The sequence below is a fragment of the Protopterus annectens genome, chromosome 5.part0 (assembly GCF_019279795.1).
Source record: "Protopterus annectens isolate FY-2018-M chromosome 5.part0, PAN1.0, whole genome shotgun sequence".
Taxonomy (NCBI): domain Eukaryota; kingdom Metazoa; phylum Chordata; order Ceratodontiformes; family Protopteridae; genus Protopterus; species Protopterus annectens.
In genome coordinates, this window is record NC_056735.1 from 1,327,960,717 (window position 1) to 1,327,984,795 (window position 24,079).

General features: G+C 37.8%; 1 protein-coding gene across 1 annotated transcript in view; it reads left to right on the forward strand.

Moving 5' to 3' along the window:
• LOC122801653 (mucin-16-like) overlaps positions 1-24,079 on the forward strand; it is a 221,402-nt gene that overhangs the window by 22,938 nt on the left and 174,385 nt on the right. The window contains exon 2 of the mRNA XM_044071132.1: positions 8,974-15,600. Coding sequence (XP_043927067.1) covers positions 8,974-15,600 — 6,627 coding nt within the window. The remainder of the gene's footprint in view (positions 1-8,973; positions 15,601-24,079) is intronic.

A 24,079-nucleotide genomic window follows, 5' to 3' on the forward strand; every position in this document is an offset into this window, starting at 1 on the left:
TCAACAGAACATGCTGGAGGGACAGGTTCATAACTCACATACTGCCCATACTATGGAATAGACTTCCCATACATGTCAAGCAGAGCACCTCACTGGCCCTCTTCAAGAGAAATCTTGATGAGTGGATGGGAAATAGAAATTCACCCCAGGGATCACTCCAGTGGCTCTACTCAACAGAGGCACTGGGAACTAAAGTTGGGTGGCACGATGCCAGGGTAATCCTATGGGTTAGGCTTGTAAAGGCACCAGGGCCATTAGTCTAGTACACACCTATGAACTCAGCAATCTTTCTAAACCCATGCATATTCATAGGTTCATAGGTTCATAGGTAGATACTAGGCTATCTGCCCTAGGGCATTTATAAGCCTAGCCAGAGTGTATTTGGCTTCCACCTCCCTATTAGGTTAGCCTACTGTGCCTCTGTAAAGTAGGTCACAGAAGGTACCCTTTTAAGATTAGTTTACTGTGCTTCTGTCTAGCAGGGACACAGGGGAGATCCCAGGGGTGAATTTGCGATTTCCCATCCACACGTCCAAATTTCGCTTGAAGAGGGTCAGCGAGGGGCTATGTCTAACATGAATTGGGATTCTATTCCAGAGTGAGGGGAGCCTCTGGGAAATGAATCTGTCCCTCCAGCATGTTCTATTTATTTTTGTGCTGAGGTTTAGGTCCCTGGAGCATGTAGCTCTAAGGGACTTGGATTTTTTGAGGTGGAGCATGTCCATTAATTCTGGGTTTGACATGGCTTTGTATGTCAGGCATAGATCGCCTCTGAGTAGGCAGTAAGCAACTGAGTAGAGCTGGAGTTTCTTTAGTCGAGCTGCATAGGACATCTGTTTGTAGCCCATGATCCTCTTGGTGAGGTACTTTTGGGGTCTCTCCAGTTGCTGCAGGTGTCGAGTAAGGTACATCTCAAAAGGGGCATTGTATTCAATTATGGGCCTGATGAGTGACGAGTAGAGGGGCACAATGACCTCTCTTGATCTAGATGCGAACCCTTTCGTGATAAGGTGGGCTATAGAGAAGGTCTTTCTAACCACTTTGGCAACGTGATTATCAAAGGAGAGATTACTATCTACGTTGGTCCCCAAATCTCTAATTACTTCTTCCGTACTTAATGTTACTTAATATTACCCACATTATCCCCTTATATTCTTTAATCTTTCTAAACCCATGCATATTACCCACATTATCCCTTGTTATCTTTTTAGCACTCTACAGTTGCACCTCTGCTTGGTTGGTGACATTCTCCTTATTCTGCAATATTTTAACCTTTGTCAACCCCTCTAAGTAATTCTTGTTACTTCTTAACCATATCTCTTTTTCTTTTATTCTGACCCTATTTTTAAACTCAAGTTTAATTTTATCACACTCACTAGCTATAACTTCTGAACAAATTTCTATCTTCCTTAATAGTTCTCAAATAATTTCTGTTATCCATTTCATAAATTCCTTCAAGTAGGTGGAGAATTGCCAGTGTCTCATTTTTGGACCTACTTTCAAATCTCAAAATACTGAAATACCAAATTTCAGGATTTTGAGACCATAATCATAAAAATTCACTACAACAAAAGATTAGAAAACTGAACATCATTATGCTGAAAATTCATAATACCAAATTTTCAGTATGTAACATTCTGTTTTTTTTTTACCCTCCAACATACAAATATAAATGCAAACACAACCTTCCTCCCTACACCATCACAAGCCACAACAACAAACACAACAAAAAACCCTAGTAATCTACATTTAAGAAGGGGGCAAGCCCCCCTGCACCTGCAATGTGGGGGGCTGCACCCCCCACACCCCCGCTAATTATATATATATATATATATATATATATATATATATATATATATATATGTCATTCCCGAAGTCGCACTACCATGAACAAAACAAAAACCCTACTGTTACATGTCCTACACTTCCATTGCACACTTTATAGCCATACCCACAAGAAACACACACACTACACATCTACAAAAATCAGCACTTGCAAAATTAACACACATGCACACACACACACACACACACACACACACACACACACACACACACACACACACACACACACACATACACACACACTGTCACCTACCTACCCCAACCTATTCCTCAAACTTCCCAACAAATTAAAACATGAAACATTTCTCTCCCAAGCCCTTACACAATAAACACCTACCTGAAAGTTCCATACATAACCTCACATCGGCCACCATATCTACATCCCACACACCACTACACCTTAAAGGAATACCATACAATTCATAAAACACTGCATCACCGCTACTACAGATTCAACATTATAAGATACATTATTCTGAAGTTTCAAACAACAGAATTCTCTACATTTTCGTCTCAAGACTCTGAAATTCGGTATTTCATTATTTTGAGATTTGAAAGTAGATCCCTCATTTTTACTTCAATAGCAAGCATTTTATCTTCCTTGTTATTGGTGTATGATCTGAAATAGTTATTGGATATATGCTGAAGCTTTCAATTAAATGCACAAGTTCCTGTGAAATATAATTTCTGTCTAGTTTAGCCCAGTTATTGTACCATGGGGTGTAATATATAAATTCTCTCCAAGTTCCTTGTACTGAATTGCTGTCTTCCATACCAAATATTTTCAGAAATGTCTTCAGAAATCTACCCTCTTTTGTTATATTTTCTCTTCTAATTCCCCCCAGTTGCATCCTCACTATTGCAAATTAAGTTCCAATTGCCATCTATAAATAAAATTCCCTGCTAAAAGCTGACTCTACTGTCTCCAATTTTTAATATGTTGCCCTTTTGCCTCAGTTTTGTCTGGAACAATTCTTTCAGCTGGTGTGATTTTATTTAAACTTATACAAGTCTTAGCTGCTTTCTTGTGGCCAGGTTTAGAGCATACACGTGATGTTCACTTTCAGTTAACAATTCCTGCTATGGAATACAAGTCCAGCTTCTTATTTGTGCTTTCGTAAACTTAATAAGCCTCTCCAGTACAGTAGAAAATCTCAGGTTTTCCCTGCATGCTCTGTCCTCTAACTCTACCATTTTCTGAAACAGCTCTTCTTGAGCAGTCTTATACTTGGCCAGGCTTTTCTTAATTTTAACCTCTGATTTCTGCAATTTTAAAAGTTCATCCAAATATCTGTTTAAAGCTTTTCATTTTTCCAACCTTTTGTTATTTCAGTGAATATAATCCATAAATGTTTATTTTATTTTAATCAGCTCTGAACACATTTGAATTATCTTTTCTTCTAGATTACCGGAAGCCATAACTTGGACCAAAGCTGGAGCTTTAACAGCTTTTTGCTGAAAAGCTACAGGATTTTCCCGTCAGTGTTTTCTCTTCACCTTGTCTAGTTTATTTTCTTTTAGGCTTTCTAAGTTTCTTCATCTTTGCTGGAATCCAGGCAGTGTAGTTAATAGTCAGTAATTTACTAAATTTACTGAATTTACTAAACCTTTCAGAGTTTCTGGCCCTTATCTCTCAGTTTCTTTTTTCACACTGAGAGAGCTGAAATCAAGCTACTGAGCAGCAAGCAGCCATCTTGGAAGCCTAAACTGGTCTAATTATTGAGTGTTTTTTGGACTGAGGCCTATATTTGGTAGCATTATGCAAATAATTTTAAACAGAGCTGGGACATCCCCTGTTGTAAGCAAGAATTTGCAAATAAAAGCTAATACCCTGTAAATAAGAGGGGTGACCACTCTGAAATGCTTGGTGTAATGGTATACATGAGTCTGTCCTTTTATTTGCTTTTTGTGAAATATTTTAACAGATTTGGGGTTAATTTCTATAAAATGAAATGGTGGTCACCCTAGATGAGAGGCAATGTATGCAGTATTTACTTATTTATAATATGATAACCAGTAAGGAGAGCTGTTCAACTGATCCTTTCGAACAAGATCTGGATATGACTATACATTAAAATCACTGTACAGTGAATAATTTGTTATAGAAAATAAATGGTATACAAAATAAATCTTTACAGTAATGCAGTTTGATATATAAGATATGAATATTTACAAAAATAGATTTTGATTTACAAAGTAAAAGGAGTAATTCAAACTAAATTATATGAGAAGATATAATGTGGCACGTACAGCATATATATAGTTCTTGGAGCTATGAGCTACAATGTTAGCCAGTGATATAAAAGCAGCTGCATTGTGACTAATTTTGTAGAGTAGGACTCTTTTTGTACCATAAGAAGAGGAAGAGGTAGGTCTTGTGGATGAGGGATTTGCAAAGCTTGCAGGAGGTGACTTAAGTAAGCTGGAAAATGTGGATGCAAGTGACTTTTTATGAAAAAAAGTTGTTGATGATATTGGCAGAGATGGTGTTTGTCATTAAATTCAATTTGTTCAAGCAAGTGAAATGGCCTGTAATACCCTTTTTGTTTTCCAACGAGTACTGGATATGAAGGTATGGATGTTTGCTTTCTCCTAAGTAAGGAGGGTTTGGTTGAGTAAGTTGGGTTGGGAGTTAAGGAGTTTACCTCACCGACACAAGGTACAGAGTTTGATTCTCACATGGGGTGATTGGCTTGGGTTAAAATGGCCCAGAAGGGCAGTTAGCCTAGTAGTAATCTATGAACTTAACAGTTATTTTCTATGAACTATGGATTTTTCTTAGGTGTTAAAAGGTGTCATGTAGCATCTAATCATGGTGAAAATTTTCCAGTCTGCTCATAATTTATCTCTTTTCCTAAGCAAACCTTTTAATCTGGTGATGAGCCATTGGCACTTCTGGCCTCTAAATCTTCACTGTATAGCTGGAAATAGTATAAACTTGATTACAGATTGCCAGTTTGTGAAAGAACAGTAGGCAGTTTCTACAGAGTTCTCACTGTAGAGTCAGATTGAATCGATTTTCTCTTAATGAACTATTTAATAGTACAGCTTCTGGAGTCTTTAGTTCTGATATTTTACCAGTGCCTGTTGTACCTCATGTCCCAATAGCTGTAACTTCTTGTAAAGGATGTTTTCTGTTATTACTCAAACTTGTTCTAGTGTGTGACAGATTTATGTGAAACAGATATGTATGCATATGAACATGATACTATTGTGTTGAGAATACATAGGATCATGGGATCATAGGAGATTACTAGGCTATCAATTCAAAGGTAATTTCAAGCCTAGTCATTTCATCCCACTGTAATACTATAGAAATGCTAGTCAATACCCAAAATTGCATTCACTGGTGACTGCCCATGTCCAGGAGGACTGTGGGTGCTATTCCTGGTAAGAATTTACAGTACCCCATCCACTCATCCAGGTTCCTCTTGAACAGTGTCATAGAGGTGCTCTGTTTCACATGAATTGGTAGCCTGTTCCAAAGATGTGGCAGTCACTGGGAGATAAATCTGTGTGATTTCACCTTTTGTGAATTCTGGTGTTAGTGCCAGCTCATAGGTGACTGATTTGTGGTTAATTTTAACTAATGAGGGCCCGACAGTTGCGTCAGTGCATCTGTTTGACATGTTTGTGAGGACCAGATCTAGAATGTTTATTCCTCTTTTAAGACTTTAAGACTGTCAGACTAAATAAGAGTAAGGTGGAAATTGGACAGGAAATAGACTGCAGCAAAATATCTAAGTTTCTCTTCAGCTTCAAACAGATTGAGACTCAGTCAAGCAACAAATAAAAAAATTAATTAATTTAAACCAAGACGTCTTATGAACCACACTTTCTCAAGAAACTACATACAACCTAAACCATACATATGTAACACTCCAGCAATCACTATACAATCTCTTCTGACAGCTGAACCCTATGTAAATTATCACTACATACATTATACCTCATCACATTAACACAATCCCCTAAGTTACATTAAACAAGAAATGTTTTAAACTTCTGACTAGTACCTAAACATAAAATAACGTCTATACCACTCCAAACTCATTCCAAATAATTGTTACCACTACATTTATTTACTTAAGCATTAAACTTACAAAAACTTCTCTACCAACAGCAGGAACTAGGAACTTACATTGCTCAACACTTTTTTACATACTAACCACTAAACTTTAAAGCAACAGAACAGGATTTCACCACTTACCCTTTAACATTCACATAAGAATTCGATATTCTGGCACTCGATCTTCTAACTTTTCAGTAATGTGATTTTTTGACCTTATGGTCTTAGTATTTTCACCTTTGGCATTCTGGGATTTCGAGATTTAAAAATAGATCCATATATATACATATATATATATATATATATATATATATATATATATATATATATATATACACACACACACACACACACACTCATATGGGTTCTGCTCAGAATTTCGAAGCTCAAAACTTCGAATTTCATATGATCGAAGATCATATGTTCGAAGTTTTCAAAACTTCGAAATCCTGAAGAGAGATCGGCATACGGCGTGGATCAGGAGATTTCCCTTTTCCATGCTGTAGTACGATCTCGGAGTTGGTATACTTAAGTTGCGGGGGGTGGAGGTGCAGCCCCGCCCACATGGAGGGTGCAGGGGGCTTGCCCCCCCTGCATACACATTTTAGTGTGTTGGGTGGTGTTTTGGGGGTTCACAATTTTGAGATTCCAAGATCTCGAGATTCTGAACTCGATACTCTGAAACTCAAGATTTTGGGATTTTGAAATTTCGTAGTGAACCCCCACACACACACACACACACACACACACACACACACACACACACACACACACACACACAAACACACACACACACACATATATATATATATATATATATATATATATATATACACACACACACACACACACATATATATATATATATGTCTGTATATATTTATGTATATATATATATATATATATATATATATATATATATATATGTATGCATGCATTATATCTAAATATATATATATATATATAGAGAGAGAGAGAGAGGGTTTTATTGCTTACTTATTTTTAAAGTGAGGTTTTATATATTTCTTGTTAGGGAGGTCTGGGTGATCCAAGGTCAGAACACTTCAGAGAAAGACCAAGATAGGCATTACATATTCTGTCAATGATCGCTCTTTCTCCTGTTGTTTGGGGTGCGGTTATCTTGGAATAAAAATAACAAACTTTGGATGAATGGGAACTTGACCCCTAGAAAGCCTTTTTTCTTTTGTGACAATTGCTCATACATTTAGCAGGTTGAATGCATGCATTAACAGGATTTGTGTATTCAGTCTGTAATGTATGTACATCTGTATACTTCTTGATATAAAAAGTAGCATTCCACCTCAAATTACTCTTACCCTTACCCTTCCCAATGCCACCCTTTGCTTAATGATTTGAACTTAGCAAGTATTGCCCTTTTTTTCATTTTCACTGGAGCTTGTTAGTAATTTCTTTATTTGGTATTTGGCTGGACTAAGTTTATGGATTTCACATTGACTAGCATTGTCATCTTAGAGCAACAGATTCTCTGGTATAATTCTCAGATGAGGCACCTTCCGTGTAGAGTCTACATGTCTTCCTTGTGTTTGCATGGGTGTTTCCCAGATGCTTCTGTTTCCTCCCACATCCAAAATTCATATGTAACTGGATTGATGAATCTAAATTATGCATAGATGTGTGTCCGCAACATGTGTGATACAGAAGAAAGGCCTGGCAATCTACTTCCATTTCCAATTTCCTAGGAAACTATGTAGATGGCAGCATCTGTTCATGGGGTCACAGTAGGACTTGTCTGTGAACCATAAGCATTGCTGGAATTATATTATTGCATAACCTTTTTATTTTCATTTCCATGTTAGGCACCATCATTACTTCCTTGGATAGTTTATTACTTTGTTCTCTCTCAGATTACATGTTTGCTTTGCTTGCCACCGGGTCTCTTTTCCTTTGAGTTGGCACTTTGATGGCGTCCATTTCATGATTGAATACTAGTGTACAACCCTCCCACTACTCCTTGCTCATGCTGTCAGCTCCTCTCCTTTATGGAAGCAAAAGAACATGGTATGCTTGTGTTTCTTTACAGCACATCGAGCAGTGTTAGTTCTGTCACCAATACACACCAAAGCAGTCAATATTCCACCAAAGTTCTTTATTCCATCAACGATCTGGTACCTCGGCAATTCGCCTTCAAAGGATCACAATTCAACATTCAAAATAGGCTCATTTTATACTATTTCATTAATTAGCCAATTAATAAATTTAATTCAATTAAACTTAAAAAGTTCAAATTAAAGTGACCTTTGCATAAAATTTAGTTCTGTCACCATTCTATTCACTTTTTCCTTTTGTTATCCATCTCCTGCTCTCTCTTAGCTGCTAAATACTCACTAAACTCTCAGCGTCTCTGATATGCACTGAACTTTCTACCAACAGCAATCACAGTGATATTTCTGTCACACTTTTGTAGTCAGTGCTTCCACCTGTTTTCAATGCAGTAGTCTACATATTGAGTTTATTCATTGTATACATAGATTCTATTATTCCTACATGCATGATGATGTATTACTTGTTGATTTTAGTAAACACTGGTTCTGTATGCCTCCTCACTATACCTTCCTCACCATTGTGGCTCCATTGTGTTTCTAACTTTGCTGCTTTTCTCCTCCTTTCAAGTAATTCTGGAAATAAAGTTAGCCATGTTTCTCTGTACCTCACCCATTTATTTTAGAATTAAAACAGCAGACAAAAATAAAAAAAAAAATGACAAAAACTAAGGAAGGAATGAAAGGTTAAAAAGCACATTGAATAGTGGCTTAAACTTCACTTAAAGATACATTATTCAACATTTGTTGTATAACTGTGATATCTTGTCATTTTTATTAATTCTTTTAGGGTTAATTCTGTAAGAATCACATTTTCATATTAAGTGAAAATGTAAATGCTTAAATCATTCTTCCTGTTAGGTGTTTTACTAAACAAGGGCTTAAACAGGTGCTCAGAATGACACTAGTTTTAATGTACTAATGCTACTTTTCCAGCTAACTGAACTGTATAGTCTTTAATTTTCTGTACTTTTACAGAGCCTACTAGTGTCATAACTTCAGAAGGACAGGTGCCACTGGTGACAAATTCTGAAGGAACTGCACAGGGAACAGCTAAGACCACAAACATCATGGAATCTCCTGCTTCGTATGAATCTGTGACATCATCCACTTCATTTCGGTCTGTTGCCTACAGTAGTACACTAAATGTCAAGACAGCCACATCAGAAAATGCACTGACAACAGCCAAGCAGAATGCAGTGTCAGAAACTACTGTAAGTGTAGTAGACAGTACCACATTGTCCACTGAAACAATGCCAGTCCCTACATCCAACTCAACAAACATCAAAACTGTTTCTACCAAAGCAGTTTTATCAGATACAACACTAGCACTGCTGACCACATCACTAGTAAATGCCACGGAAACTGCACCATTTATAAGAACTTCAATTGCAGCTCTTGAGCAAACATCTCAATCTGCATCTACAACACTTACTGGAGAGATACTAGTAACAACAGCTATAACACCCACAAGTACTACAGGCACACCTCTGACCACTGTTGCTACTAGTGTGCCAGATACAGTGCATAGCACCACTGCAGCTGTATCGCTAACAAGCACATTAGCCACTGACACAGCAGGTTCCAGTTCTGCTGCAGGTTTAGTAACAAGTTCTGCTACATCCAGAGCAGGGGTATTTCTAACAACCAGCATTATTAGTATATCCCAAGGAACAGACATTCCAAGTTTACATTCTGAAACAAGTGCAGCCGCTTTACCATCTACTTCTAGTATCACTCCAGTAACTCCAACAGTTATGACTACAACAAGCACTGTTTCTATTTATCCTGAGAAAAACAGTACCAGCATACTTGCAACTTCATCCATGACAGCAAACACAACAGCCATAATTGCAGAAATAACCACAGAATCTACCAGTGTATCAGTAGTCACCATACCAACACTTCCGGGAACAGTCACTACAACTCTTACACCTGCAACAACTATTTCAGCTGTAGTCTCAACAAACACTTCAGGTATAACTCCTGCAAGCCCTTCAGTTTCTCATACAGCCGAAATCACTGGCAGCACAGCTGAGATCACTAATGGAGTGGTACCTTCAACCACATTCTCTTCTGAAGGCACTCCTTTAACAGAAAGAACTGTATACACAAATAGAGAAACAGTCAGACAGTCTACAGGTGTGTTACAACCAGTAATATCAACTACCCAGAGTGTAACTGACACAACTATATTGACATCCACCGGTACTGCACAGACTGAAATTACTACCATCATTCCGGCAGGAGTAACTTCAGAAACAACTGGACAGCAATCCACATTTGTACCCCATGATACAGAAACTACAGTTACTACAACTAGTGAAACAACAGCTACAAGTAATAGCACAGACACACCTTCAACAACCACCACAAGTTATTCCCAAGCAACATCTACTAGTGTTATGGTATCCACAATCACTGCATTTGGAAATTCTACTAGCGTAATGTCAACCATTTTGAGTAATGCTGTTGTGACAAGCCTCTCTGAAACTACAATTAATGATACAAACACCCCAACTATAACTGTAATGACACCTGCACTGAGCACCATTGTCCCTGAAACATCCACTACAATGTCTGTAAATAAAAATTCTGCAAATACTGATACAAACCTTTCAAATAACACAACTATTATTACCACTTCTGCACTTACCCATGAAAAACTGAGCACAGCAGTAACAACAAATGAAGCTGCTACACCCAGAATCACAGTTTCACTTTCTACAAGTACCACTACTTCTTCCAACAGTAGTCTTCAAACCCCAAGTGCACCCATAATTGGTGCAACTAGCCTTACAAGCAGTGCTACTATTTTTGCAAAATCTACATTGAGCCAATTAGTAATGACAAGTACAAGCACTACTAGTGTGACAGAATCTTTCACAACTGGGACCATTTTCACTAACCTTTCAAGTTATACTCATACCCCCATAAACACCACAGGGAGCACTACAACCACAGCCAGTAGCAGTGTCACTAATCCTTCATCTTACACTAATACACTGTTAAATACCACAGAGGCCTCTATAAACACAGCCACTGCAAACACTACCAGTGTCACTATCCCTTCATCTTACACTAATACACTAGTAAGCACCACTGAGAGCCCTCCAACAAAGACCAGTACGAACATGACCAGCATCACTAATTATTCATCTACAAATACTGCTGCAAGCACTACAGAGAGTCCCTCAATTATTACCACTGCAAACATTGTCAGTGTCACTAATCCTTCAAATTCCACTAACACCCCTATAAGGACCACAGGGCACCCTATAACCACAGCCAGTGCAAACACAACAAGTGTCAATAACCCCTCTTCTACTAACAATACTGTAAGCTCTACAGGGGGCCTTATAACAATGACCAATACAAATACCGTCACTGCATCTAATCCTCCAGTCTCCACTAATATCCCTTTAAGCACTACAGAGAACTCATTAAACATGACTACAGAAAACACTACCATTATCAGTAACCCTTCATATTTCACTAATACACTATTAAGTACACAAGAGGTCCCTATAACCACAGCCAGTACAAATACTACCAGTGTCACTAACCCTTCCTCTTACACTAATACTGTATTAAGTACCAAAGAAGCCCCTATAACCACAGCCAGTAGAAATACTACCAATGTAACTAACTCTTCATCTTACACTAATACACTTTTAAGTACCACAGAGCCCTCTATGACCACAGCCAGTACAAATACTACCAGTGTCACTAACCCTTCATCTTACACTAATACTGTAATAAGTGCCACAGAAGCCCCTATAACCACAGCCAGTGCAAATACTACCAGTGTCACTAACCCTTTATCTTACACTAATACAATTTTAAGTACCACAGAGGTCTCTATGACCAAAGCCAGTACAAATACTACCAGTGTCACTAACCCTTCATCTTATACATATAATGTATTAAGTACCACAGAAGCCCCTACAGCTACAGCCAGTACAAACTTCACCAGTGTCACTAACCCTTCATCTTACACTAATACAATTTTAGGTACCACAGAGGCCTCTATGACCATACCCAGTACAAATACTACCAGTGTCACTAACCCATCATCTTACACTAATACTGTATTAAGTACCACAGAACCCCCTATAACTACAGCCAGTACAAACATTACCAGTGTCACTAACCCTTCATCTTACACTAATATAGTTTTAAGTACCACAGAGGCCTCTATAACCACAACCAGTACATATACTACTAGTGCCACTAACCCTTCATCTTACACTAATAAAATGTTCAGTACCACAAAGGCCTCTATAACCACAGGCAGGGCAAATACATCCAGTGTCACAAACTCTTCATCATACACTAATATACCAGTAAGCACCACTGAGGGACCTACAACCATGAACAGTACAAACATGACCAGTGCCACTAATTATTCAACTTCTAGAAATACTCCTGCAAGCAATACAGAGAGTGCCTTAATAATTACCACTGCAACCATTACCAGTGTCACTAACTCTTCACTTTCCACTAATACCCCTATAATCATCACAGGAGGCCCTATAACTGCAACCAGTATAAACACTACGAATGTAACTAACCCTTCACTTTCCACTAATACTCCTGTAAGCACTACAGGGGCAAATATAACCATGGCCAGTACAAACACGATTATTACTAACCCCTCAACGTCTTCTAATAACACTATCAGCTCTGCAGTGATAGTCAGTGAATCTAATCCTTCAGTTTCCACTAATATCCCTTTAAACACCACAGAGAACACCTTAACAATTACTAGTGAAAACACTACCATTGTCACTAATCCCTCGTATTTCACTAATACACTATTAAGTACCAGAGAGGTCCCTATAACCACATCCAGTATAAATAGTACCAATGTCTCTATCCCTTCATATTATACTAATACAATATTAAGTACCACTGAAGCCCCCATAACCATAGCCAGTACAATCACTACCAGTATCACTATCCCTTCATCTTACACTAATACACCTGTAAACAACACTGAAGGCCCTACAACCATGACCAGTACAAATATGACCAGCATCGCTAATTTTTTGGCTTCTACAACTTCTCCTGCAAGCACTACAGAGAGTGCCTTAATAATTACCACTGCAACCAGTACCAGTGTCATTAACCCTTCACTTCCCACTAATACCCTTGCAAGAACCACAGGGGGCCTTATAACTACAACCAGTACAAATATAACCAGTGTCACTCACTCTTCAACTTCCATAAATACCCCTGTAAGCACTCCAGACAGCACTTTAATAATCACAACTTCAAACATAGCTAGTGTCACTAGCCCTTCTCTTTCAAATAACACCTCTGTAAGGATCACAGAGGGACTTATAACCATGGTCAGTACAAAAATAACCAGTGTCACTAACCCTTCAACTTCCACTAATACTGTTGTAAGCACTACAAGGGGCATTGTAACCATGGCAGCCTCAAAGACAACCAGTGTCACTAACACTTCATCTTTCACGAACACTACTGTAAGCACCACAGAGGGCCATACATCCACAGATATGAAAAACACTACAACTATCATTAATCCTTTAGCTTCTACTAATATTCCAGTAAGCACCACTGAGGGCCCTATAACCGTAGGCAGTACATACAAGAGCAGTGTCACTAACCCTTCAACTTCCATTAATACTGTTGTAAGTACTACAGGGGGCATTGTAAGCATGACAACTTCAGACACAACCAGAGTCAGTAACCCTTCATTTTCCACTAACACTAATGGAAGCACCACAGAGGGCCATACATCCACAGACACTAAAAACACTACAACTATCATTAATCCTTTAGCCTCTACTAATATTCCAATAAGCACCACTAAGGGCCCTATAACCGTAGGCAGCACATACATGAGCAGTGTCACTAACCCTTCATCTTCCATTAATACTGCTGTAAGTACTACAGGGGGCATTGTAACCATGGCAGCTTCAAACACAACCAGTGTCAGTAACCCTTCATTTTCCGCTAACACTAGTGGAAGCACCACAGAGGGCCATACATCCACAGACATCAAAAACACCACCACTGTCATTAATCCTTTAGCTTCTACTAATATTCCAGTAAGTACCACTAAGGGCCTTATAACCAAAGGCAGTACATACACAACCAGTGTCATTAACCCTTCAACTTCCACTAATACTGTTTTAAGCACTACGGGGGGCATTGTCACCATGGCAGCTTCAAACACAACCAGTGTCATTAACCCTTCATTTTCCACTAACACTAATGGAAGCACCACAGAGGGCCATACATCCACAGACACCAAAAATACCACCACTGTCATTAATCCTTTAGCTTCTACTAATATTCCAGTAAGCACCACTAAGGGCCTTATAACCATAGGCAGTACATACAAAACCAGTGTCACTAGCCTTTCATCTTCCACTAACACTACTATAAGCACAACAGAAGGTCATACAACCACAGCCAGTACAAATACTACCAATGTCATTAACCCTTCAGCTTCCACTAAAACTCTAGTAAGCACCACTAAAGGTCATCTAACCATGACCGGTGCAAACATAACCAGTGCCACTAGTCCTTCAACTTCTACATATACCCATGTAAACACTACAGGGGGCCCTATAACCACAACCAGTACAGATATAACCAGTGTCACTAACCCTTCAACTTCCATTAATACTGCTGTAAGCACTACAGGGGGCATTGTAACCATGGCAGCTTCAAACACAACCAGTGTCAGTAACCCTTCATCTTCCACTAACACTACTGGAAGCACCACAGAGGGCCATACATCCACAGACACTAAAAACACTACCACTGTCATTAATCCTTTAGCTTCTACTAATACTCCAGTAAGCACCACTAAGGGCCCTATAACCGTAGGCAGTACATACACAAGCAGTGTCACTAACCCTTCAACTTCCATTAATACTGTTGTAAGCACTACAGGGGGCATTGTAACCATGACAACTTCAAACGCAACTACTGTCAGTAATCTTTCATCTTCCACTAACACTACTGTAAGCACAACAGAAGGTCATACAACCACAGCCAGTACAAATACTACCAGTGTCATTAACCCGTCAGCTTTCACTAATACTCCAGTAAAAACCACTAAAGGCCATCTAACCATGACCAGTGCAAACATAACGAGTGTCATTAACCCTTCAACTTCTATAAATACCACTGCAAGTACTACAGAAAGCCATTTAATAACTACCATTACAAATACAACCAGTGTCACTAACTCTACAGTTTCCACTAATATGCCTATAAGCACTAAAGGGGGGCCTATAACCATAACTAGTACAAACACTACCAGTACCATAACCCCTTCAGTTTCCACTAATGCTCCTGCAAGCACTACAATCAGCCCTATAATTATGACTACAAATGCCACTAGTGTCTTTTCCCCTTCCACAACAGCAACAGCTGTAGAAACCTCCAGTTCTACCACCACAGCCTGGATTATGTCTACAACTAGTGGCGCTATCAGCATGAATAGTACAGTGAAGTATGCATCTGGTTCAGCTACATCTACAGTCATACCAAGTAAGGCCATCACCACAACAGAACCTCAGAGCACAACTACTTCCACAGCTTCAAGCTCTACAACCTGTGGTGAGTAATGCTTCTGTTCTTTTTAATTTTTGTCAAATAAAGCTGAACTTTACTTCTATACTGTAATCCATGAGCTGGGAATAATAAATATCTGTTGTGATAGTACAAATAAAATGCTGACTTCTTTATGCTTTAAATGCCTTGTTTTTAACCTTAATTGCTTTTTTTTTCTCACAGGATAATTTGCATAGAATAACTAATCACCAAGAATCACATTGCCTACATCTGTCTTAAAGTTACATCCGTTCCATTTTGCCTTTGCCTCATTATCTTCCCCATCCTGTTTCTCTTCGGTCTCCCTTACTGTGGTCTATACATAAGCTAACACCCACCTTTGCTGTTTAGATTTTGACCTTTACTACAGATCTTGAACTATGTTACCATCATGTCCAAGTCATGAACTTGAATTGTGTATATTTCTACAATTTCCAGGATGGTCCGGAGCTCTTCTAATGACCACCACATCAAACATGATATTTGCTTTCAGGTGCCTGATATTGCCTGATATTGCTTGGTATTATTTTCTACCTGTCATTTATGCATTTATCTTCCCTCTCTCTTTCTTTTGGTGTTGCTTTTTTATTTTTCACCACATCACATGTAGAGCTGCTTACCTGAATCATCATCTACATCAATCTGAAAACATGGTGATGTAAGACATGCATCATTTTCTGTCTTCACAGACCATATATATATATATATATATATATATATATATATATATATATATATATGGGCCCTAGTCTTCCTAAGCATCCCCTCACCATCATTTTAAACCCATTTTAGCAGTAACCTAAACTTCTGACTGATAACAGTAACAGCTTCGCTTGCGTTCGCTTCTGCACAGTGATACTTCCAAGAGGACTTGACAATTTCCCATGAATCTTTCATTCTTTGCAGATATAAGATTTTTCCCTTTTGTTTGCCTTTACTGAAAGTCTCACACATCGCCTCCACATTATGCATTTTCTGCACCATTAAATATTACTTTTGGCTATTCTTGCTAATGGGCTCATGTCCACCTTTCTTTTTTCCCACATCTGTACTTTATTGCTCATAACACATTGTGGTATAATCATGGTTACCCTGTTGATCTCTCTCTCCTGCTACTCTCCCTCTCTTCCCATCTGCATTTTCATGGACATTTCTCTTTCTCACACACTTCTTTGCTTTCTGATAAAGAACAACTTCTACTCCTTATGTGTCTACAGCTGAAAGATTAACACCCCCTGTCAAGGTTTAGACTTTCTTCCATTTGCCCTAGAGGTCCTGATAAACCTCCTACCCTGTGTCTTGCATTCTCTCCCTACTATTCATTGCTTTCCTGACTGTCCAATCAGCCTCACAGTTTGTACCCTCATCTGCTTTTCACAAGTACTTTGTTTGCTCTCCCTGTCTGTTCTCCAGGAATCATTGTAATTCATTATCAGACAGTGTAGTGCTTGGCTCTCCTATGCCTACAGTGTTTGCAGCCACCTCTTTAGTGTAGCCCACCACTGACTGCTTTTTTTTCTCTCAGACTTCTGGTACTGTACCTCACCTTACATTCTTCAAATTTTCGTGTATTTTATTTTCCATTGTGTTTTAACTTACAATCCATCCGTACCCTCAATAGTGACAATTTTCCTACACACTTAACAAATTAGTTCAATGTAAAGAAATGTCTGCCATAGTCTATTTTCCAGTTTTAGGATTTATGTCTATCTTCTTGTTCACACTTAGATGCAGCTGATCTCATGATTAAAACTTTTGATTCTCTGTGGGGCTTTTCCATCAATTTTATTCTTCTCATTTACATATTACATCAATGCCTTAGCTATTCATTAAATGTACTGTTTTGTTGATTTCATGCCATTCTTGCACCTGAGACTAGGACCAGCACTATAAAAGCCCCTGAGCCTTCAAGCCTTACTGCCTGTAATGCTCCTCTGGTGCCTCTGCCCTCTGTATCACAGCCTCCATTGTCTCTTGTCTGGAACATTTCTTTCTGTATATTCAGTCCCATGGGATCTACCCTGCAGGTACAAGACTAATTAATTGTATTAATGCATTGTCAGGCATCAGGCCTGACACAAAATCTCTGGAAACTAAAGTCATGTTCCTCCATGCCTTCCTTCCCTCTACCTAGTACTTAATGTAGAATTCTCACAAAAATAGCTGCACATCTTGTTTAGTAAAGAGCCTCTTTTTTCTCCCTTCCTAATTATCTGGGTCTCTCTCTTGCTTCCTCTTTATAAATATTCTGCAGTTTCTTCAGTTTCCTGAAACTTCAGGAACACCCTCCCACACACAAACACACAGACATTAATAATCAAATGTAGCCACTGCCAGCCTTACCATTCTTGCTGCTTTCTTTCTTCTTCTGGCACCACAGTACAATGTTCCAGTTCCATCCTGTTCTCTGTCTTATCATGTGCCCTCATGCCTTCCATTTGTATTGTCTCACTTGACACTTCCATTTGTTGCTTGATTACTGACATACTTAAGTCCACTGCCCATTCATGTTCATCTTTTCTGACCCCTTCTCCATTACCAAATGTCTAAACTCTCCCATAAACCATCATTCTTTAATGTTTTCAATCCCATATTACACTTTCACTGCAGGTAGACAACTGATGGCTACCAGCTCTGGGCATAATGGGGCTGGAAATACAACCCAACATTTTGTGAAAGATGTAACCACTGGACAGTGGACTACCTTTGCTGAGTCACACTTTAGGACATGTCTCTGCATCAGTTTCTTGCTGACAGCTTCTCATAATGATAATAGCTAACTGAAACACTTCCAAGGAAAACGTACTCTGAGGTTGCTTTTAACAATGCGATAATAAAATTAATAAGCTGCTGATCTGTTATTCAATGCCATATTGCAAATTTTGGTGTGCATTTACTTTCTACAGCACAATATTTCATTTAACAATTCACTGCCTTTATTACTTGAAATGTGTTGAGTTATTTTTCCCTTTGACAATGCCCATTTCATCCATGCAATCCACTTAGAAAAATGTAATTTCTTTAAATGACTTTGTTTACTGGAACATTTCTTTTCAACTGGTGGTATGATACTGCATTAAAAATCACCAAGGTTTGCTGCAGTTTGCATTTGTCATTTGAATGCAGATGTTTGGATGGATACAGAACTTTGCTGCATGGCTTAGGTATTTCTTTTGAAGATGTTACTGCATCTAGTATAAAGACTTTAATATTTCATAATTCTGTAACAAAATCCGGATTTTCTAATGCTCACATGAATATAGAATAATCTAGCACAACAATTCTGCTGCAGTAAACCTGTTGGTATAAGGTAAAAGTCAACAATAAAAAGAATTACATAATATTGAAGTATTTGTCAAACTGGCAATCTGAAAGTTGAAATATATGCAAATGTAAATAAATTTGAGCTGGGGTGTTGAAAACTTGTGAATATACTTTAACTGGGCAAATTTTCTTCATACACTTTCACAGCTTCTTTGTTAGATTTATCTGTCTATCATCTGTAATTATCTATCCATCTGTCTATCTGAAAAGTCAGTAAGCAAACGAGATTAGTAGTGCTGAAATTGAATTCACTCATCCTCAAGTCTTGGTGAGTAGCTGTTTTCTACAAAATCTCACCAAGGCAACATTAATATTTAGACTGTATTTATATAGCATATATCATGGACAGAAGTAGGTCAAAAATAAAAAAAAAGACACCTGATTGCACAAGACCCAGGATAAATAAGTATCCAATCCTGGTAGGCACACTGGTGTCCAGACTGGAAAACATGACAGTGTAGAATCCTCAAAATACATTCCTGCAATGAGGCCAGGCCAGGCCCATGAAGAGGATAGCCTCCTTGTTGTAGAAGGAAGTAGCAGTCCACAAAAATCATAAAAACTGATAGACCAAAGAAGAGCCATAAAAACAATAGAATGGAATACTGAGGATAAGAAATATATTTTGTATTGTTACTATTAAGCAAAAAGCCCAGAATTTCCAGACACAAGATATATAAAAAGATTAAGAGATAAATTAGAGGAAAGAAAAATACTTCCGCAAGAAAAACTCTCAGAAGCTTCAAATAAAAATGTGTGGTCATTCAATAAACAGATTTTTGAAAAACAGTGTATAGACCAAGGAACTCTGATATGTTTGTAAAACGAAGCATCTGAGGAAGTGTGAAAATATAAACAACAAAACCTAGATATTTTTAAAAAGTATAAAAAAAAATATGGACATGGGAAACAAAGAGAGATTTGAGATGGTGAAATATGTATGCAAAGGCAAAAGCCTAATTAACCAACATAAAAAGGCAGGCCCAAAGATATTTGAAGAGAAATACAGGCAAAGGCAACCAGACATGGAAAATTTCAAATAAAAAATAATATCACAAAGACGGAATGTAAAAAAGCAAATTAGTAAAGTAGAAGTTAAAAAAAAATTGAAGTTGAAGTTATGGAGTGCTTGTAAAGTGAACAATTTGATGTAGAAGTTCTAACACAGGTTACATCACAGCATGAAATAAGTCCCCAAAGTAAGGACAAACAGAAAGATTAGAAGACATCTGAAGATGAAATATGGACATGGGAAAGAAAAAGAGAGTTAATATTGTGTAATATCTATGCAAAAGAGAAAGCAAAACGAATCAATACAAAAAGAGCAGCACAAAATATATTTGAAGAGAAATACAGGCAGAGGAATCCAGACATGGAAAACTTTACAATACTAAAAATAAGAAGACAAAGAGGAAAAGGAGAAAAGGAGGTTGGTAATGGAGAAGTTAAAGAAATAGAAACTGAGGTTATAGAGTACCTCCAAAGTGAAGGATTCAGTGCAGAAAATCAAATTCAGAAAGCACCACAAAAGGATAGAGCAATGGAACTCCAAATTAAGGGGAACCCAGTAGATACACGAGTACAAATATTCACTTGAAGCTAAACGGCAAGGGAAGGTATAGGAAACTGTGAAAACTCTGTCACAATTAATGTTGAGGAGTGATAGGCCAGTGAGTTCTCAAATAACAGAACAATGGATGGCATAGGATGAAATTAAAGAGAATGGGCCACAGGAAGATGCAACAGAACTTTCTATAGAATGCCCGCAGGAAATGGAAAACAAAAAAATGTGTCTGCAGTTTAAAAGAAAACGAGCTAAGAGAAGAGTTGCTTGGCTTAATAGAGATAGATATACATATTAATATCAATGAAAGAAATAGATTGCAGAAGGTCAATAAAACCCAAAAAGTCAGACGTTTGATAAAACGAATGAACATAATAATTAGAACTGTACATAGAGATCCATGTAATATAACAGAAGTGAACAGGATATATTACTGTGCAGCTAAATTAATAACTGATAAAGTTCTACCACAATAACACAGGGTAGTGAGGGAGAGAAAGGGAGAAATCAAATACCAACATAGAAGTATCGACTAGAGAAAACTATAAAAGTGGAAGTAATTTTTGTAATTTTATAAAGCAACTAAGACAAGCAGTGTCACTGTTAGAAGAGTATAGAAGAGGGAACAGATCAATGAAAATACTTAGAAAGATAGACGTGACAAAAATAATGCACAGTATTAGAACAGATCAGGATCTATCATGGACTATCGTAAATTACAAACTAAAAATCTCAGCACAGGTGGAAAAACTTAAAAGATACACAGATAAATATAAAGGAAAAGTGCAAAATAAGCAATTTATTGATGACCCAAGTTTTATAGAGAATTGGGAAACAAGGTAAAAGGAATTGAAAAACCACCAAAAAAGAAGAAATAGATACATTTTGGAGAAGTATCTATAAAGATCCTGTGGAACATAACAAAATTGGTAAATGGCTAAAAGAAGTAAAAGAAAGAATAAGAAGTTTAAAGGTACAGGATATGAAATGGGATGAAGTAACAGCCAGAAAGATTAAAACAACATTAAGAAATCCTCAGTCTGGAAATCCCAGACCCAGATGCAGTACATAACTTCTGGTTCAAAGTATTAACATCTTTGCATGAAGATTTAGACAAGAGTAAGAACTATTTATATGTGCATCCCGAACAGACACCAACCTAGCTTACAACAGGAAAAACAATGTTCCTACTTAAGAGTGAACCTGCAAGCTACCCTAAAAATTATAGCCCAATAATTTGTCTATACACTGAAATTTATGACGACAGGGTCTATAGTCATTTAAAAGAAAACTCAGTTATGGCAATAGAACAAAAGGACAATAAAAGAAAGTCATTTGGAAAAAGGATAATTTCCTGCTAAGTAAAGTCATAGTGGAAAACTGTAAAAAGGGGAAGAATTTGAGTATGGCATGGATTGACTACAAAAAAAGCATTTGATAGTATCCCACATTCATGGATAAAAGAGTGCTTAACAATGTTTAAGATACACCCTACACTGATCAGCTACATTACAGTGACTATGAAACAGTGGCAGACCACTTTGCAATTAAGCCATGATAAAGGAATAATTAATATTCCAGGGATAAAAATTCAAAGGGGATATCCAGGGTGACTCTCTGTCACCACTACTATTCTGCCTTGCCCTTAACCCATTGAGCTGTCTACAAAACAACTTAGGCCATGGCTACAATTTGGCTCCTAGAAAACAACAAAGTGTAAAGACATCTTATCTTCTCTTTGTCAATATTTGAAATTGTATAGCCCATCATATGAGGAACTGAAAGTACAACTGCAAGTTGTCAAATTTTTTTCAGATGATATAAGAATGTCATTTGGTCTTGATAAATGTGCAAAAGCAACCTTTAAAGCAGGAAAACTGTAGCACCAAGAAAACATCAGTTTGGGGCAGGAATGTGATATAAAAAAACTTGAGCAAGAGGGAGTGTATAAATATTTGGGAACTGATGAATGATCAACAATAAAACATGACCAAATGCGAATAAAACTTAGTAAGGAGTACTCTAGAAGACTTTAATTAATCCTGAAAACAGCGCTGACATCTAGGAACAAAATCCAAGCTATAAACCAATTTGCTCTTCCTGTCCTAACTTACAGTTTTGGAGTGATGGACTGGCCCCAAAATGTGTTGGATAGATAAGACAGGTAAACAAGAAGTATGCTTCATGCTCACCAAATGATTTATAAAAATCATTGCATACCAAAATTATATATTGCGTGTTCCGAAGGAGGGATGGGCCTCCTTGAAACTGATTACATGTACAGATCTGCAATCATAGGACTCCACACATATCTGCTGACCTCACAAGACCCAAATGTAGTGAAAGTTTTGAAACATGAGGAGAATAAATTTAAGATGACTTCCCTGCTTAGGCTAGCAAAAACATATTGGCATCATGCAGGAATGTAAATCAAACCACAAGTGGATAAAAAACAGGCAGCAACTGACTGTGCCAAAAAACAAAAGAAAGAATATAAAGTGAAGGACCAGACAAGAAAGCAAAAAATGTAGAAAAATGCATAAATATAGTTGCAAGTAAAGAAAACTTCTGGAAGAACCTCATGTTGATCAGGAATGAATGCAGGAATGGTTAAGTAGAGGTGGATTCAAACCAAGAAATGAAGGGTCTATAATAGATAAATGAAAGATTATCTAACTGAACGCTCACATGAGCGAAAATCCAAGAACTCGAAACTGGAATTGTGGGGGGCTGCACCCCCCCCCCGCTAAATATATATTCCAACTCCGAGATTGCACTACAGTGAGGAAAGGACAAATATTCTCATTTTCACTGTACAGCAATCTCACAATTGCGGTTTCAAGTTCCGCAATTTTCACTCATGTGAGCATTCGATTAGATAAACTTTAATTTATCTAATATAGACCCAAAATGAAATGTTCACATTGGTAGCACAAGATAGTGGGCTACATACATGTTGGTTTACAAAGTCCATTGAACATGTGAGAGAAACAGACAAATGTAGGTTTTGTAAAACAGAACTGAAAGCAGTTGCACACCTCGTTGCTGGTGTGAACATACTAATGACAGAAGGACCGTATACTGAAAGGCATAATAATCTGCCGAGACTGTTGCACTGAGGATTGTGCAAACATTATGGCACTGAAGTGGCTGAAAACATGTGGCTGAAACATGAGCCACAAAGCATCATAGAAAATGATGGTCTACATCACATGGGATCATCCATTACCAGCAGTTCAAAAGATAGATGCTAGAAAACTGGATATAGTGGTCCATGAAAAGAAGACAAAAGTAGTATTGAAATCGCCACACCCAGTGACTACAGTGTCTTGCATACAGAGACACACAAAGTCATAAAATATCAGGATTTGCAGGCAGAAATGAGAGCAATGTGGAAGAAAGATATCCAGATAGTTCCAACAGTAGTAGGAGCAATGGGTCTTATAAAAATAGTATACAATTGTATTTAGATATGCTACCAATGCATGTAACTCTGTATGAATTGCAGATGGAGTCATTACTGGGCACATTGTGGGTGCTGTAAAGAGTACTTTTGGCTGACATCAAAGAGTGAAACAATGCTAATTTCATGAACTT